Source organism: Bombina bombina, chromosome 4, assembly GCF_027579735.1.
Source record: "Bombina bombina isolate aBomBom1 chromosome 4, aBomBom1.pri, whole genome shotgun sequence".
Lineage (NCBI taxonomy): Eukaryota > Metazoa > Chordata > Amphibia > Anura > Bombinatoridae > Bombina > Bombina bombina.
Genome location: NC_069502.1, coordinates 174,970,879 through 174,991,104, shown reverse-complemented (window position 1 = coordinate 174,991,104; position 20,226 = coordinate 174,970,879). Strand labels below are relative to the sequence as shown.

The 20,226-nt window shown below is 36.9% G+C and overlaps 1 protein-coding gene across 2 annotated transcripts in view; it reads right to left on the bottom strand.

Annotated features, from left to right (window-relative positions):
- The window catches only part of KIDINS220 (kinase D interacting substrate 220), a 404,332-nt gene that overhangs the window by 220,240 nt on the left and 163,866 nt on the right, over positions 1-20,226 (bottom strand). For both annotated transcript variants that reach the window (XM_053709711.1, XM_053709712.1), the window contains exon 19: positions 400-643. In XM_053709711.1, the coding sequence (XP_053565686.1) occupies positions 400-643 (244 nt within the window). The remainder of the gene's footprint in view (positions 1-399; positions 644-20,226) is intronic.

Sequence of the window (20,226 nt, the reverse complement as noted above, 5' to 3'; positions counted from 1 at the left end):
TCTGCAGTATTACAAGTCGTTCTGTAACATGAAGAGTGGGTATTTCCTATAAGTGTGATTTTTTTCAAGGTCATACTTTGAAATAATATTGAGACGCAAAAGACACAATGTAAAGTACATGTGACGCACAGTTGGTAAAAATATCTGGAAAATAACAATATCGATAGATGCATAGTCTATTCATGTTCAGATCTGCTGTGATACAAACAGTAGCACTTTGAGCCTTATATTTTAATTCTGTAGCCAATTAGTGCAGAACAACACAATATTCACGCATGCACACAATATACTGGTGTTTAAACTTAAATGCTGTTTTTCAGGTGCTTGTAACTTTTGATGTATTTGATATCTGGCAGTTGTTATTTTGCAGCAAATCAATTTTGTCATTAATGGCCTCACCTGTACTGTCGGAGCATGGCACATCACCATTAGTTGTTGCGGATGCGCACAGCTTTTTAGCACTTCCAAGGCCACGGCTGTTAAGGAAGACAGGGAGGTGGACGATATTCCGCATATAGTCATGTCCGTTAATGTTGGAATCCCTCAGTACACTGTTTAGATTCTGGTTTATTGCCTTGATAATAATATGTGGATCACTAGCAAATATAGCTATGAAAGGTCCTTTGGAAAACAGGATCCGAACCTTTAAGAAACAAGACACCGATATGTAAAAATGTTCTTTCCTGCTGCAATGATAACACAGCACATACATTTCCTGCGAAGAACTCAAATGTTTTTCCCCATTTTTAGACAAAATGTCCTATGAATGAGCCTTCCCTAAATCTGCATAGGACAAGGGCAATAACCGCTCCAGAAGGTTTAACCCTTAGACTAACAATTTAACATGCTATACAAGTGCAACTGATATGTGTGCTATGTATTATACCAGTGCAGTTCTGGTTATCATTTTCCTCCATAAACAAAAAGAGTGCTCTCTTTCTCTTTAGCATTTTACTCCTTGCTCGTCTTATAGTAAATCTCTTAATCCAGATAGACTTAAGTTTAAAAAAAACAACAACAAAAAAAACGTATCTGGTTTTCAGTTCCAATTATACTACTTTGAGCATCAAGGGATATATTAATTAAGAGACATTCCAGCCAAATTTGGAAAACACATGGATGCATTTTAGTTTTGGACAGAAGCATTTTTGTATTATACATGTATTAGCAAAAATGCTTCTAATAAAAGCTATAGCTGTTTCAAAAGTGTATTTAAGTATGCACCGTGCACCAGCATTTTATACACAGCCCTTGCTCAAAGAGCCTACGGTGCTTATACCATCCAGTAATGACTCAATTTGTTCATTGTAGACATGATAGAAAGCCTCACTGGCACTCTAAGCAGCTGTAGTATTTAAAATGCTGGTTCTCTGAGGATATCTAGCTATGCTTCACATGCACGTTCAGAGAAAATTGTTAACACTAAAACAGTGATAACTTTAACTAGAAGCATTTTTGCCAATACATGTATATCGCTAATATGTTTCTATTCTAAGATTTAATTCATCTATATGTGTTTCAATTTTGACCAGAGTGTCCCTTTAACCCTATACACATCTCTGTCTGCTCACAGACTTGTATTCAGCTCCCACAATCATAACACAATAATCCAAATCATCTCATTCATATTAACTGCACCTCCTCTACACTGTTCTCATGTGTCCTTTTGAAAACATGATCTAAATGTATCAGGTGAACTTCTATGGACCTTTGCATCTCAAACTAATTAACACTGCCAGATAAAAAATGGTTTTCTGTTAATGAGAATTTCTGTGTAGCACCTAAGGTGGACTATACTTTAGCTTTCTTCCAAGGTGGTAGACTGACAAGGGGTTCCATAAGCATCTTTTACCCAACTTGCTTCATTCTTTTTGTATCCTTTGTTGAAAAAGCATAACTAAGTAGGCTCAGGAGCTGGAAACTAGCTGATGATTGGTGGATGCGTATATATGCCTCTTGTGATTGGCTTAGCGATGTGTTCAGCTAGCTTCCAGTAGTGCACTGCTGCTTCTTCAAGAAAGGATACCAAGAAACTAAAGCAAAAATGGAAATATGTTTACAAATGTATGCTCTATCTTAATCATGAAAGAAAAAAAAAATTGTCTCTTTAACTATATAATGCATCATTTCAATATTCCTTCACATTCTGAAAATTCAGTTACGTCACTGAGTAGAGTAGAAGCATTCACCAAGCACTCGCTCTTATTTGGGTACATTATGTGCCTTTGCCTGGCTTGGAATACACGCATGCTGCAGGAGAGTCAAGGTGGACTCTTACAATTTAATGGAGTGACTTTGTTACCCTGTTCCTGCCTCAGCCTACAGGCAGCTTTAATCTCACGGGAGACTGCTCTCACTGCATTCACGTTAAGAAATACCGCTTAAAAGGAACATTCCAGCCAAAATTGGAATCCACATGGCTGCATTTTAATTTTGATTAGAAGCATTTTTGTAATGTACACGTATTAGCACAAATGCTTCTAATAAAATCTATAGCGGTTTCAAAAGTGTATTTAAATATGCACCGTGCGCCAGCATTTTAAACATGGAACTTGCTCAGAAAGCCTAAGGTGCTTGTACCATCTGGTAATGAATCAATTTCACCTAGATCACGAGTTTTGAGCGCTATAGAGAAATTAACGAACACAACAAAAGTAACGGTATTTAATTTCCTATAGCGCTGTCATTACAAGTTTTCAAACATACGCCTTTTGCATGCGATATGGTTGCGTTGAGCTCCATACCGCACACCGGGAACAAAAGTTAATTAACGCAGCCCCATTGATGTCTATGGGGAAATAAAAATACTGTTTAAGCCTAACATCCTGACATAAACCCCGAGTATAAACACCCTTAATCTGCTGCCCCCAACATCGCCGACACCGGCCTACAGTTATTAACCCCTAATCTGCCGCTCCCGATATCGGCACTACCTAAATAGAATTATTAACCCCTAATCTGCCGCTCCCAATATCGCTGCCACTATACTACATTTATTAACCCCTACACCGCCAGCCCCCCACATCGCAACAAGCTAAAGTAAACTGTATTAACCCCTAACCCTAACGTAACCCTAAACCTAACCCTCACACCCCCTAACTAACATAATAATTGTAAATTTAATTTAGCTATATTTTTTTTATGTTAATGTTAGGGGGTGTTAGGGTTAGAAATACGTTAGGGTTAGGTTTAGGGGTTAATATAGTTTAATTTAGCTTGTTGCGATCTGGGTTGGGGGGGGGGCTGGCGGTTTAGGGGTAATAGGTTTATTTAACTAAATAAACATATAAACCCCTAAACCACCAGCCCCACATCACAACAAGCTAAATTAAACTATATTAACCCCTAAACCTAACCCCCCCTTAACTTTAACATAATTAAATTAGATCTAAATTAAATTTACAATTATTAATTAAATAATACCCATTTAAAACTAAATACATACTTACCTGTGAAATAAAACCTAACCTGCCTTACGCTAAAACCTACCATTACAAAAAATAAAAAAAACTATTATTACAAAAAAACCAACAAAATTATCTAAAAAAATAAAGATTAATCCTATTCTAATACCCTTCTAACACCCCAAAATAAAAAAACCCTACTCTAGAATAAACTACCAAGGGCCCTTAAAAGGGCCTTTTGGGGGGCCCTTAAAAGGGCCTTTTAGGGGGCATTGCCCACGAACATTACAAACCCCCCCCCCAACCCACAAAATAAATAAAAAATCTAAAAAAAACTAAGCTACCCATTGCCCTGAATAGGTTATTTAGCTCTTTTACTGCCCAGACCCTAAACTAAAAAAACAAAAAAAACAAACAAAAAAAAAAAAAAACCCTTAAAAAAACCTAACACGAACAAGTTGTTGAAGTATCTTCATCATCCAGGCAGCAAGAAGTCTTCATCCAGGCGGCCTCTTCGATCTTCATCCAGCTGGCCCGGGCTATTAGATTAGGTGTAATTCTTTTTTATTTTTGTTCATGTTTGTTATTTTTCGTAATTTAGTGTTTTGTTTTTTTTTGTAATTTTTGTTAGTTTTTATTTTTTGTAATTAGAAAGTGTTAGGATTTTTTTTATTGGTAGTTAAGTTTTATTTAATTGGTAGTTAGTTTAATTTTAGTTTAATAATTATAATAGTTTAAATGCTAGTTTAAAATTAAAGGGACACTGAACCCAATTCTTTAATGATTCAGATAGAGCATGACATTTTAAGCAACTTTCTAATTTACTCCTATTATCAAATTTTCTTTATTCTCTTGGTATCTTTATTTGAAATGCAAGAATGTAAGTTTAGATGCCGGCCCATTTTTGGTGAACAACCTGGGTTGTCCTTGCTGATTGGTGGATACATTCATCCACCAATAAAAACGCGCTGTCCAGAGTACTGAAACCAAAAAAAGCTTAGATGTCTTCTTTTTCAAATAAAGATAGCAGGAAAAAGAAGAAAAATTGATAATAGGAGTAAATTAGAATTGCTTAAAATTGCATGCTCTATCTGAATCACGAAAGAAAAAAATTGGGTTCAGTGTCCCTTTAATTTTTTTGATTTGATAGGCAAATTTTAATTTAAGCTAGGGAAATTGTAATTTTAATATAAAGTTAGGGGATCGTTAGGTTTAGGGGTTACTAGTTTAAATTAGTTTATTTTGTTGTTGGGGGGGGCTTTCGTTTTAGGGGTTAATAGTTTATTTTAGTATATTTCTTTGTGGGGGGCTTGGGGTTTAGGGGTTAATAGGTTTATTATAGAGGCGGTGTGGGCGGACGGCAGATTAGGGGCTAATATTTAAATAGTGTTTGAGATGCGGGAGGGCGGCATTTTAGGGGTTAATACATTTATTATAGTGGCGACATTGTTGGGGAGCGGCGGAATAGGGGTTAATAAAAAAAATTAGTGGCGACAATGTGGGGAGCGGCAGATTAGGGGTTAATAAATTTATTATAGTGTTTGCAATGCGGGAGGGCGGTGATTTAGGTGTTAATAGGTAGTTTATGGGTGTTAGTGTACTTTTTAACACTTTAATTATGAGTTTTATGAAACAGCTTTGTAGAGTAAAACTCATAACTACTGACTTTAGATGGCGGTAGTGATCTTGTCGTTTTAGGCTGTAACGCTCACTTTTTTAGCCAGAACGCAAAACTCGTAATACCAGCGCTATGGTAGTTCCATGAAAAAATGTCATTTTTACGTGTGCAGGACTGACGTTGCGTTACAGGCTAAATGGTGTGCAGTACACCTATACCGACAACACTTGTAATAGCTGCGGTGCTGTTTTAACGCTGAAAATTTCATATTTTCAGCGTCACAAGCCGCAACGCAAAACTTGTAATCTAGGTGTTTGTTTATTGCTGACATGATACAAGACCCACTGGCGCTCTGTGTAGCGGCAGTATTTAAAATGCTGGTGCACTGAGAATATCTAGTTATGCTTCACATGCACGTGCAGAGAAAAATGCTCACACTAAAACAGTGATAACTTTTACTAGAATAAGTTTTGCCAGTACAATATGTTTCTATTCAAAGATGTAATTCATCTATGTGAATTTACATTTTGACAGGAATGTCCCTTTAATATTCGTTAACTAAGCTTAGGGGTGCAATTTCCATTTAAAAAATAAATGAGAAAAAAAAGACACTTGAAAAAGATTGTACAACAATAAATTGTAGCTTCAGAAATGACATCATACACAAAAGGCATAATAATTCACTGGGCCCAGAGCTCACTGTCTGTTAGTATGTACATAGCATTATTGTGAAACGTCTGTTAAAGGGACATAATACTCATATGCTAAATCACTTGAAACTGGTGCAGTATAACTGTAAAAAGCTGACAGGAAAATATCACCTGAGAATCTCTATGTAAAAAAGGAAGATATTTTACCTCACAATTTCCTCAGCTCAGCAGAGTAAATCCTGTGTAAAAAGTTGTACTTCAGCTGCTGTCCAGCTGCAGGTTTAAAAAAATAAATGAAGAAATGAACAGCAGCCAATCATCATCAGTAGTGCTAAGGTCATGAACTTTTTTACTGTGATCTCATGAGATTTCATAGTAGACTTCCTTAAACTGAGTAAGGAAATAAGATGAGTGTGCATGAGGCACGCACCCTTGCCTGTCCCGGGACAGGCATACTGATTTGCTGCTTAAAGTCCTTTACAACGGGGTGTGAATACTTAGGACATTTTGAGGTAAAATATCTTCCTTTTTTACATAGAGATGTTTAGGTGATATTTTCCAGTCAGCTTTTTACAGCTATGATGCATCACTTTCAAGTATTTCAACATTTGGGTATCATGGCCCTTTAATGTTTTCAGACTAAATAGTCTACAGACATATTTCCAAATACCAAACATGGATAAACAGAAGTTTCCAGCAAACCCAAAAACATCAGTTTATTAATAAGAGGGAAAATACATACAGCGCCATCATTTCATCCACTTAGGCCATAATTTTAGTATTGTGTCCATGATCACACTGTGTTGCATAAGCAATAGCTTTTGCACGTCATGCTGCCCTTACACTTGTATCAAGAGGATATATTAACAGTATATTTATATCATAACAACATGCCTCTTAGAAATATGTGTGATGATTTCTATTTGAATATAATATAGAAAAATGTGCCTATGTACATGCATTTTTGCATTAGGTGCTTTGTCACTCTGTATGACAGCCCTCTGGGCACAAATTCACAAACTAGCTGTAAAACCACTTGCAATCAGCAATCATTTGAGAAATAACGGTCATGTAGATCATTTGCACAACTTCCAATACGGTTAATTATGTCAATAAAACTGCTACAAAAAGGCAGTATTACAGCATTGCTAGCAACAGGACCATGCATGCTTCCAGTGTCTGTAATTAAAAGGCAATGCATCTACAGACTGTTCAGTGTCATCATTTGTTACCTATAATGCTGACACATAATTTGCTCTCATTTATTTTCACTGCCAAGCTACTACTTATATGTTTTTAATCCTACTGTGCACAAAGGTTGCAAGAATATTACTATGTTACAAATCATTATAGATCGTTGCTCCCAGCCTGATCCTTCATGGCTTATGGATCATTAGTAATTAGGTTACGCAATAAGACAAGCGTTTGTTATTCTCGGCTTTGGGCTAACTACCTTGTCATTGAACAGTTACTGTCATTACATTTTTGGGCATGATCTACAACAATGCAGTGAAAAGAAATTGTAAAAGTCAAGCCAATCATCCATAGGGGATAATGTCATCTAGCCTTGAAAACCATTAACCTAGCCCTACCCTAGAGGTAAATTGCTGTCCACCAGTACAACTCTAAATGAACCGTAAACTCAAGATTGTCATGTGATTGCTATTTGCCCAGTGATATGGCCTCACATTAAAACCAAATATTTAAATGCATTTTCATTCATATATCCAGATCGCAATTATGACCTCAGTTAAAAAAAACAGTATGATTAGATGACACTGACAACGGTCACAAACTGGAACACCCTACTTCACATAAGTCTCCTGAGCAGCGAGCTTTTGAATGTCAAGCCCTGGACGATAACAGCTCTTCCTGCAGTCAAGAACACACATTTAATAAACAAAATTGGCTATACACTTTTAAATGATCCTCTTCTAGATGTAACAAATAAAACAGATACATTTGATATAAGGAGGTAATGCTTACCTGATAAATTTCTTTTGTTCCTGAGAGAACACAACGTCATTCTACTTGCTAGTGGGATATTCAACTCCTGGTCAGCAGGAGGAGGCAAAGAGCACCCCAGCAAAGCTGTTAAAGGGACACTGAACCCGAATTTTTCTTTCAGGAATCTGATAGAGAATACACTTTTAACTTTCTAATTTACTTATATTATCAAATTTTCTTTATTCTCTTGGTATCTTTATACCAAGATATAGTCCAAATAAGGAAACACCGCAATACCCTGCTCTCTGATTACAGATAGAAGGGCACCGAGAACCTTTGAAAAGATTCTTGGAGCTGTCACTGTCGCTAGGCAAAAAGGAAGAGCGACAAATTAGTAATGCTTGTCTAGAAAAGAGAATCTCAGAAACCGATAGTGATCTGGATGAATCAGAATGTGAAGATAAGCATCCTGTAAGTCTATTGTGGACATGTAACGACCTTGCTAAACAAAAGGTAGAATAGTCCTTATAGTCACCATCTTGAAAGTTGGGACCCTTACAAAACGATTCAAAAACTTCAGATCCAGAACTGGTCTGAATGAATTTTCTTTCTTTGGGACAATGAATAGATTTGACTAAAAACCCAGACCCTGTTCCTGAAACGGAACTGGTATAATTACCCCTGAAAGCTCTAGATCTGAAACACACTTCAGAAAAGCCTTAACTTTCACAGGATTTGTTTGAACGTTAGGGAGAAAGAATCTTCTCACAGGAGGTCTTACTCTGAAACCTATTCGATACCCTTGAGAGACAATGCTCTGAATCCACTGAGTTTGAAAAGAATCTGCCCAAATGTCTTGAAATAATTTCAATCTGCCCCCCACCAGCTGAACTGGATTGAGGGCCGCACCTTCATGCAGACTTGGGAGCTGGCTTTGGTTTCTTAAAAGACTTGGATTTATTCCAACTTGAAGACGGCTTCCAATTGGAACCAGTGTCTTTAGGGAAAGGAGTGTTTTTTGTTCTCTATTCTGATGAAAGGAACGAAAACTATTAGAATCTTTAGATTTGCCCTTAGATTTTTTATCTTGAGTCAAAAAAACTCCCTTCCCCCCCAGTGATAGTGGAAATAATAGAATTCAACTTAGAACCAAATAAATTATTACCCTGGAAAGATAGAGATAATAATCTAGATTTAGATACCATGTCAGCATTCCAAGATTTAAGACATAAGGCTCTTCTGGCTAAAATAGCTAAATACATAGATTTAACATCAATCTTGATGATATCAAAAATAGCATCAGAGATAAAATGATTAGCATGATGAAGCAAACAAATAATGCTAGATAAATCAGGATCTGCTTCCTGATGTGCTAGGCTATCCAACCAAAAAGTTGATGCAGCTACAACATCAGCCATAGAAATGGCAGGCTTGAGAATATAGCCAGAATGCAAATAAAATTTCCTTAGAAAAGATTCAATCTTCCTATCTAAAGGATCCTTAAAAGAAGTACTATCTTCCATAGGAATAGTAGTACGTTTGGCAAGAGCAGAAATAGCCCTATCAACCTTAGGGGCTTTTTCTCAAAACTCCAATTTAGCCACTGGTAAAGGATATAGCTTCTTGAACCTAGAAGAAGGATTAAAAGAAGCACCAGGCTTAGACCATGCCTTAGCAATCACATCAGAAAAAGCATCTGGAACAGGAGAAACCTCAGGAGTAATCACAGGAGGTTTTAAAACAGAATTTAAACGCTTACTGGATTTGATATCAAGAGGATCAGACTCCTCAATATCCAAAGTAACCAATACTTCTTTCAATAAAGAATTAATATATTCAATCTTAAAAAGATAAGAAGATTTATCAATTTCAATGTCTGAAGTAGGATCTTCTGAACCAGAGATTCAGAGGAGGATATTTCAGTATGTTGTCGGTCATTACAAATTTCATCAAACTTATGAGAAGTTTTAAAAGACCTTTTACGTTTATTAGAAGGTGGAATAGCAGACATAGCCTTCGGTATTGCATCAGCAATATAATTTTCAACAGGGATATCAAGTACATTAGATGTTGAGGGAACAACAGGCGCTGTACTAGTACTAATAGAAACATTATCAGCATGCAAAAGCTTATCATGACAACTGTTACATAATATAGCCAGAGATATAATCTCAGCTTGCTTGCAACAGATACACTTAGCTTTGGTAGAACTGTGTTTATGCAGCATGGTTCCTACAGTAGCTTCTGAGGCAGGGTCTGACTGAGACATCTTTGCAAAAATGTAAAAGAAAAAACAACATTTAAACAAATATCCAATTTCCTCATATAGCAGTTTCAGGAATAGGAAAAAATGCATATGCTAAATAGGCAGAAAAGAAAACAGCATAGCCGTCTAGAATATAAAGAGAGCAAAAGCATAAAGGAAGTGGGGTAAAATAACAAATATTTGGCGCCAAGTATGACGCACAACGCAAATAGTAATGAATTTTTTTAGCGCCAAACAACCTAATGTCAACAAAGACGCAGGAAATTACAAAACTTGCACCACTGTAGACGAAAATTCGTGAAAAAAAATGCAAATAGTAATGAAATTTTTTTAGCGCCAAACAACCTAATGTCAACAAAGACGCAGGAAATTACAAAACTTGCACCACTGTAGACGAAAAAAAGTTTTGAGACAAAAATGAAGCAATACATAATTGCATTATTGCGCCCTCGGGAGCCTAGTTTGCCAGCGAAAATAAGGAAAAGCAAGTCAAATTGGAAAAAAAGACTATACCCCAGGTAAAAAAACTTCCTAAAACATGATACCCATACTGAAATTGTTAGACTGCAAAGGGAAATACACATAGACCTGACTCATGGCAATTATAAGTAAATACATATATTTAAAACTTTATATTAAAACATAACGCGCCAAACATAGCTGAGAGTGTCTTAAATAATGATACATACTTACCGAAAGACACGCATCCACATATAGCAGCCAAACCAGTACTGAAAACTTTTAGCAGATGTAATGTTATAAGAGTATATCGTCAATCTGAAAAGGGTGGTAGGAGATGAATCCCTACGACCGCTAACAGAGAACCCTTGAAAAGATTTCCCATGAGTGAAACCATAAAAATCAACAGGCAATACTCTCTTCACATCCCTCTGACTAACTGTACTCAGAGGAATTGGGCTTCAGAATTATATTATTATAGAAATCAAGCACAAACTTACTTCACCACCTCCATAGGAGGCAAAGTTTGTGAGTGTGGTGTAAGTGTGGTGGGAGGTGTATTTATAGGCATTTTGAGGTTTGGGAAACTTTGCCCCTTCCTGGTAGGAATGTATATCCCATACATCACTAGCTCATGAACTCTTGCGATTTACATAAAGGAAATTTAGTTTACTTTGCTAAGACATGGAGAGTCCACAACGTCATTCCAATTACTAGTGGGCACCAATACCCAAGCTAGAGGACACAGAATGAACAGGGAGGGAAAAAAACGCAGAAGGACCTACACAGAAGACTCCACCGCTTGAAGAACCTTTCTCCCAAAAGAAGCCTCAGCCGAAAAGTATCAAATTTGTAGAATTTGGAAAAAGTATGCAAACAGGACCATGTTTCAGCCTTGCAAATCTGTTCCAAAGAAGCATCATTTTTGAAAGCCCAAGAAGAGTAGACAGTCCTAGTGGAATGAGCTGTAATTCTCTCAGGAGGCTGCTGTCCAGTAGTCTCATAAGCCAAACGAATCACATTTCTTAACCAGAAGGAATGAGTAGTAGAAGAGGCCTTCTGACCTTAAGCTTCCCAGAGAAAACAACAAAAAGGACAGAAGATTGCCTAAAATCTTTAGTAGCTTGAAGGTAAAACTTTAGAGCACGCACAAAATCCAAGTTATGCAAAAGACTTTCCTTTTGAGAAGAAGGATTAGGATTAGGACAAAAAGAAGGAGCTACAATTTACTGATTAATGTTTTGATCCAACACCACTTTAGGGGGAAAACCCAATTTAGTACGAAGGACTGCCTTATCTGCATGAAAGATAAGGTACGGGAAATCACACTGCAGAGCTGAAAGTTCAGAAACTCTGCGAACGGAAGAAATAGCAAGGAGAAACAAAACCTTCCAAGATAACAACTTGATATCAACAACATGCATTGGCTCAAACAGAGCCTGCTGCAAAACTCTAAGAACTAGGTTAAAAGGTGTAGAAAACAAATCACCTCATTCACATATCTTTTGGTTGATAAATTACCCATAATCATGTCAATGTGTTTAAAATTGTATTCCGAAAATCAGAAGTATATAAAAATCCTACTGTTATTCATTGAAAATAGTTCACTGCTGCCGATTACTTTTTCTCCGTTCACTAAATGTGTTATAAGTCCCTACTCGATTTCTATCCAATCACATCTCACTTCCTATTCAGCCCCTTTGCTATCCTGAATATTCTTCCCCAACATACGTTTTCTTTCAGGGCGTATTTATCATACCATATTAACATAATACGCAACGATGGACGTTAACAACAAAATTGATTGACATGATGAAGTCAAAACTTTCTATTCCAAAGTAGTTGCCCATCTCACAGATCGGTTTCTAATCTTTTAACGCCAATCTATTTATTTACGACAATAATATAAATGTATTATCTGTCACTCTAAGGCTTGCAAGTTTAAAGCACTATTCCTTATATTCTATATTTTAAAATTACGGTTCGTGGCTGTTGTGCATTGACACGCTGTAATGTACTATACAATGTAGTGAAGTCACAGTGTGTCAATGCACAACAGCCACGAACCGTAATTTTAAAATATGCCACAGCCACAGTACATTACAGCGTGTCAATTACTTTTTTGTGTTGCAAAAATTAAAGAAGCACATTTAAAAAAAAAAAAAAAGTATATTCTAAATATAATATAATTTACAATAAAAGTAAATTAAAATAGACAAGTAATCACTTGTACAGTCCCTGCTAGACGTATTTACATAAGTCTGATGTGTCAATAAAAAGTAAAATCCAAACTGTTATAAAAATTTATTTGAAGTCCATTGAATATACTGTCCACATAATATGCACTTCTCTATACATAAATCAAAATGTATTTCATTTTTTAATTTATAATTTTGCATTAAATAAATGTTGCCTGGTTTTATTTTTCTGTGTTTGCCTGAGTGTATTTTTGTGTCTGTATTGTGTGTATGTGTGTTTGTGCGTGTATGTGGGCGTTGTGTGTGATGTGCTTGTGTGTATAGTGTATGTGTGACAATGTGTGTGAATGTGTGTGTGTGTATAGTGTATGTGTGTGCCATGTGTTTGTATATATGTTTGTGTGTGTGTGTGTGTGTGTGCAATGCATGTGTGTGTATTGGTCAGATTTAATTATTTTTTTCTCTTTTTATTTCTAGAATAAAATTTTAAAAAATGAGATGATACCCAATAAAACCCTCACTAGCATCACTTACTGTGCATAAGATGTGACATATGTATAATTATGTTACCTCTTAGTTGACAATTGCACAATTATTTTACACTATATTCTGAATTCACAAAGATATTTTTCTCCTTGACTCAATATAAATACATTTGATTTAAAAACCCTTGTGCATGTGCATGTATGTGCTTGTGCATGTATGTGCATGTGTGTATATGTATGCCGGTGTGTGTAAATATATGTATGTGTGTGTGTGTGTGTGCATGTTTGTATGAAGGTTTGTGTGTATATGTATGCTTGTGTCTGTGTATATGTGTATTTGTGTATATATGTATGCTTGTGTATATGTATGCTTGTATGTGTATATGTGTATATTTATACTTGTGTGTGTGTATATGTATGCTTGTATGTGTGTATATGTATGCTTGTATGTGTGTATGTGCATGCTGGTTTGTGTATGTGTGTATATGTATGCTTGTGTGCGTTTGCATGTGTAACTATGTATGCTTGTATGTGTGTGTATGTGCATGTGTGTATATGTATGATTTATACATTAGATTATATATGTATATAAAATTCAGGGTTTTTTGTAATCAATCATTACAATGATTTCTTTATAAAAAAAATAAAAATGTTTGATATTATTTATAGTATTGGAAAAATACAATGAATCTAATTGAAACTTGTTAAAAATATATATATATATTTTTTTAAGATGTTTAGAAACTTACACCTAGATTACGAGTCTAGCGTTAGCCTTAAAAAGCAGCGTTGAGGGGTCACAACGCTGCTTTTTAACGCCCGCTGGTATTACGAGTCAGGCAGGTACAGGTGTCCCGCTCACTTTTTTTCCGCGATTTTAGCATACCGCAAATCCCCTTACGTCAATTGCGTATCGTATCTTTTTAATGGGATTTTCCTAACGCCGGTATTACGATTGCTGGAAAAAGTGAGCGGTAGACCCTCTCCTGTCCAGACTCCCACCGCATTTAAAAGTCTGTAGCTAAGAGTTTTATGGGCTAACGCCGTAACATAAAACTCTTAACTAAAGTGCTAAAAAGTACACTAACACCCATAAACTACCTATTAACCCCTAAAACGAGCCCCCTCCCCCCCCACATCGCAAACACTCAACTAAAATGTTTAACCCCTAATCTGCCGCCCGGAAATTACCGCCACTTTAATAAATATATTAACCCCTAAACCGCCGCACTCCTGCCTCGCAAAAACTAGTTATATTTTATTAACCCCTAATCTGCCGGCCCTAACATCGCCGACACCTATCTACATTTATTAACCCCTAATCTGCCGCCCTCAACGTCGCCGCTACTATATTAAATGTATTAACTTCTAAATCTAACCCTAACACCCCCCTAAATTAAATATAATTTAAATACATCTAAATAAAATTACTACAATTAACTAAATTATTCCTATTTAAAACTAAATACTTACCTGTAAAATAAACCCTAATCTAGCTACAATGTAACTAATAGTTACATTGTAGCTATTTTAGGGTTTATTTTTATTTTACAGGCAACTTTGTATTTATTTTAACTAGGTACAATAGTTATTAACTATTTAATAACTACCTATTTAAAATAAGTACAAATTTACCTGTAAAATAAACCCTAACCTAAGTTACAATTACACCTAACACTACACTATAATTAAATTAATTACCTAAACTAACTACAATTAATTACAATTAAATAAACTAAATTACAAACCCCCCCAACATTAAAACCCACCACCCACACGCCCAACCCTACTCTAAAACCCACCCAATCCCCCCTTAATAAAACCTAACACTACCCCCTTGAAGATCACCCTACCTTTAGACGTCTTCACCCAGCCGGGCACAAGTGGACCTCCAGAGGGGCAGAAGTCTTCATCCGATCCGGCCAGAAGAGGACATCCAGACCGGCAGAAGTCTTCATCCAGACAGCATCTTCTATCTTCTTCCATCCAGAGCGGAACGGGTCCATCTTGAAGACATCCGATGGCGACTGAAGAATGAAGATTCCTTTAAGTGACGTCATCCAAGATGGCGTCCCTTCAATTCCGATTGGCTGATAGAATCCTATCAGACAATCGGAATTAAGGTAGCCAATAGAATTGAGCTTGCATTCTATTGGCTGATTGGAACAGCCAATAGAATGTGAGCTCAATCCTATTGGCTGAAGATGCCGCCTGGATGAAGACTTCGGTCGGTCTGGATGTCCTCTTCTGGCCGGATCAGATGAAGACTTCTGCCCCTCTGGAGGTCCACTTGTGCCCGGCTGGGTGAAGACGTCTCAAGGTAGGGTGATCTTCAAGGGGGTAGTGTTAGGTTTTATTAAGGGGGGATTGGGTGTGTGGGTGGTGGGTTTTAATGTTGGGGGGGGTATTGTATTTTTTTACAGGCAAAAGAGCTGATTACTTTGGGGCAATGCCCCGCAAAAGGCCCTTTTAAGGGCTATTTGTAATTTAGTATAGGGTAGGGAATTTTTTTATTTTATTAGGGGGATTAGATTAGGTGTAATTAGTTTTAAAATTTGTAATTTCTTTTTTAATTTCTGTAATTTAGTGTTTTTTTTTTTTCGTAATTTAGTTTATTTAATTTAATTGTAATTAATTGTAGTTAGCTTAGGTAATTAATTTAATTATAGTGTAGCGTTAGGTGTAATTGTAACTTAGGTTAGGGTTTATTTTACAGGTACATTTGTACTTATTTTAACTAGGTAGTTATTAAATAGATAATAACTATTTAATAACTATTGTACCTAGTTAAAATAAATACAAAGTTACTTGTAAAATAAAAATAAACCCTGAGATAGCTACAATGTAACTATTAGTTATATTGTAGCTAGCTTAGGGTTTATTTTACAGGTATTTAGTTTTAAATAGGAATAATTTAGCTAATTATAGTAAATTTAATTAGATGTATTTAAATTATATTTAAGTTAGGGGGGTGTTAGGGTTAGACAGGTTTAGGGGTTAACAAATTTATTGTAGTGGCGGTGACTTTGGCGGCAGCGGCAGATTAGGGGTTAATACATTTAATATAGTTGCAGGGGGGGCAGATTAGGGGTTAATAAATAAAATGTAGGGTTTGGCGATGTTGGGGGCATCAGATTAGGGGCTCATAAGTATAATGTAGGTGGCGGCGGTGTCCGGAGCAGCAGATTAGGGGTTAATAATATAATGTAGGTGGCGACGATGTCGGCGGCAGCAGATTAGGGGTTAATAAGTGTAAGATTAGGTGTGTTTAGACTCGGGGTTCATGTTAGGGTGTTAAGTGTAGATATAACTTTTATTTCCCCATAGGAAACAATGGGGCTGCGTTAGGAGCTGAACGCTGCTTTTTTGCAGGTGTTAGATTTTTTTTCAGCCAGCTCAGCCCCATTGTTTCCTATGGGGAAATCGTGCACGAGCACGTTTTACAGCTCACCGCTACCGCAAGCAGCGCTGGTATTACAGTGAGACATGGAGCTAAATTTTGCTCAACGCTCACTTTTCTGAGGCTAACGCTGGCTTGCAGAAAACTCGTAATACCAGCGTTGTCTTAAGTGAGCGGTGAGAAAAAAAGGCTTGTTAGCACCGCACACCATTACCGACAAAAACTCGTAATCTAGCCGATAATTTTTTCATGAATTATTTTCAAAATTAGTTGCATCAATTGTAGCCATTATATTTATAATAGTAATATGGATTACATGATGAAAGATGATCATCATACTATTATAAATATAAATAATATATAATTAATAAGCAGTACAGCAATTGTATATAATACCATAACCTTTACTTTGAATTGATTAAATTCGAGATATCTATATTATATACATATACTTCATAACTTGAAAGGTTAAAGTGAAAGTAAATCCTAGCGTTTTACAAACGCTAGGATTTACTATTGAAACAAATAAAGGGCACTTTCATTCATGAAGTATAAGATACAGTACTTCATGTAGAAAGCTCCTTTATTTGATTCAATCGATCGCCACTCTTAGCTCCTACAGCAGCCCACGGCTAAAAAATTTTTTTGGCTAAGAGGTGACATTTTCACCTCTTAGCAAATAGCCGTGCGGTAAATCCGGCTTGGCGCCTATGGGAGCCGGATTTACCGCACGGCTATTGGCTAAGAGGTGAAACGTCACCTCTTAGCCAAAAAAAAATTAGCCATGCGCTGCTGTAGGAGTTAAGAGCAGCGATCGGTTGAATCAAATAAAGGAGCTTTCTACATGAAGTATCTTATACTTCATGAATGAACGTGTCCTTTATTTGTTTCAAAAATAAATCCTAGCGTTTGTAAAACGCTAGGATTTACTTTCAATTGGTAACACACGATAATAGAGGATATCTCAGAGATCGTAATTATATAGTTTTTAGGGTCACATACAATCATATTTATTAACTATCTAAATAATTATATATCTTAAAGAATGATGAATGAAACTCACCTTTAAATATAAAAATAAGGATGATTATGAAAAAATAATAGTTGTTGCAGCAGCAGTTTTGTTTTGTCAATATCGATGTACATCAACGGATCAAGTTTATTGAAATGATTCGGGTATCGCCGCAGAGTAGAATAGCAACGTCACTAAGAGGGAGTAACAATAGTGCAACTTAACACCCCTTAGTCCAGCCCCTCATGCATATTGCTTGCTTATTGTAACGCCCAGCATGGAACTACTTGGGAAATGCTGTGACGTTACAGGAATACGGACAATGATGCGCATATTTAGAAGTTTAGATATGTGCGTACGACTGCATAGAAACCTGAAGTCTTAGCATTCAGGCGAATAACCTGCATATTTGCATCACAGATAAAAGAGTTTGCGACCCATAAGGCCTTAATCTTTTCCTGTATCTCCTCGAGGGGAGTCTCCACCTCAACCATAGCTGACAGTGTGTCACACCAGAAGGTAACCGCTCCAGCCACCACAGCAATCGCCGCTGCCGGTTGGAAAACAAACCCTGTGAGTTGGAACATCTTTCTCAACAAGGATTCTAATTTCTTGTCCATGGGCTCTTTGAACGACGAACTATCCTCAATAAGGAATAGTCGTCCACTTAGAGAGCATGGAGATAGCACCATCCACTTTAGGAATGGCCCCCCATAGCTCAAGTTGAAAATCCGGAACAGGAAACAGCTTTTTAAAAGAGGAAGAGGGAGAAAAGGACGATCTAAGTTTCTCCCACTCCTTCTTAATAATAGTAGCCATCTTCACGGGAACTGGGAGGCACCACCCTGTCCTCGTAAACCCTATCTAGTTTAGGGATCGAAGGTTCTTCTGGAAGTTTCGGTTCCGGAACCTCCAACGTAGCAAGCACTTCTTTTAGTAAAAAGCGCAAATGCTCCATCTTAAACTTAAAATCAGGCTCCTTCCATAAGAGACTACTCCAATCTTCCGACACTTCTCTGCCAACTTCCTGTGACGAAAGGCAAAGGATGACTGGGGGATGAGGGGAGTGGGGGAGGTATTTAAGCCTTTGGCTGTGGTGTCTTTGACTCCTCCTGGTGGCCAGGTTCTTAATTCCCACAAGTAATGAATAAAGCAGTGGACTCTCCTCCCATTAAGATGGAAACATCAGCTGACCAAGATTTCAACCACAGAGCTCTGCAAGCTAAAATAGTGAAGCTAGATATCTTAGCTCCCAGTCTAATTACCTGCATGTTCGCATCACAGATAAAGGTATTGGCCAGTTTAAGAGCCTTGATCCTGTCTTGGATCTCCTCTACTGTAGTCTCTTCTGAAATCAGATCAGACAGAGCATAGCACCAATAAGATGCTGCTCCCGCAACCGTGGCAATACTTGCCGCAGGTTGCCACGGCAAACCTTGATGGACATACATCTTTTTTAAATAAGCCTCCAGCTTTTTATCCATATGATCCTTAAAATAATAACTATCCTCTATGGGAATGGTAGAAATAGCACCTTCTACCTTAGGAACGGTGCGTCATGAGTCTCGAATAGAGTGAGCAACAGGAAACATCTTTTTAAAAACAGGGGAAGGGGAAAACCGGACCCCTGGCTTCTCCCATTCCTGTGCTATAACTTCTGAAATTTTCCTAGGAACAGGAAAAACATCATCAGAAGAAGGAGAATCATAAACTCTATCCAGCTTAGAAGACGTCTTAGGATTGGCAGCAACCGAAGGTTCAGAGTCGTCCAAAGTAGCTAGAACCTCCTTTCGAAGTAAGAAGATGTTCAAGCTTAAATCTAAAATTAACCTCTTCAGATTCTTAAGATTTCACCACCAGTCAGTCTGAAATTTCTCCTTCAGAAGATCCTGAAGTATTTTCCTCATCAGACAATTGAGAAAGGTTGACCAGCGCAGATTTAGAGTCAGAAGCCTTACTAGCGGTCAAATGTTTTGATTTTTTCTTACGCTTACCAGAAGAAGGGAAAGCTGACAAAGCCGCTGTTACTGCAGAGGTAATTTAAGCGGCAAAAACCCCAGGTATATAAACACCCCCAGGTGGTTGAGAGGACACAGAAGACACAGTATGGGAAACAACTAAGACTTGGGACGTTTGAGGAGAAACTGAGGCATATCACGCACAGCATTATCCTGAGAGACATTTGGCTCAGAAGGGAGTCATTTGTCTTTACATTTTAAAGTTTTGGATAAACATGAGGAACAAAATTGCAGTGGCAAAACAATTTACGCCTCCAAACATAGTAAGCATTTACCAAAAGACATAGATTGGTCTAACTCTGAATCCATTTTACAGATTCATCAGATAATACATTTGAAAAAGAATAAAAACTGACAAAAATATATTAGAATTTGTATTCTGGTAATGAATAATTAACCCATAACTGTATGTCCTCCAAATAAATTATCCTTATTCATAAGAAAATATATGTCCCAATGTCATAACCTGTTTTAAGTATCCTTCTTATAAAGGATATATGTCCCAATTTGGATCATAAAGAGGATTAACCTCTTAAAGGGACACTGAACCCAAATTTTTTCTTTCGTGATTCAGATAGAGCATGAAATTTTAAGCAACTTTTTAATTTACTCCTATTATCAAATTGTCTTTATTCTCTTGGTATCTTTATTTGAAATGCAAGAATGTAAGTTTAGATGCCGGCCCATTTTTGGGGAATAACCTGGGTTGTCCTTGCTGAATGGTGGATAAATTCATCCACCAATAAAAAAGTGCTGTCCAGAGTTCTGA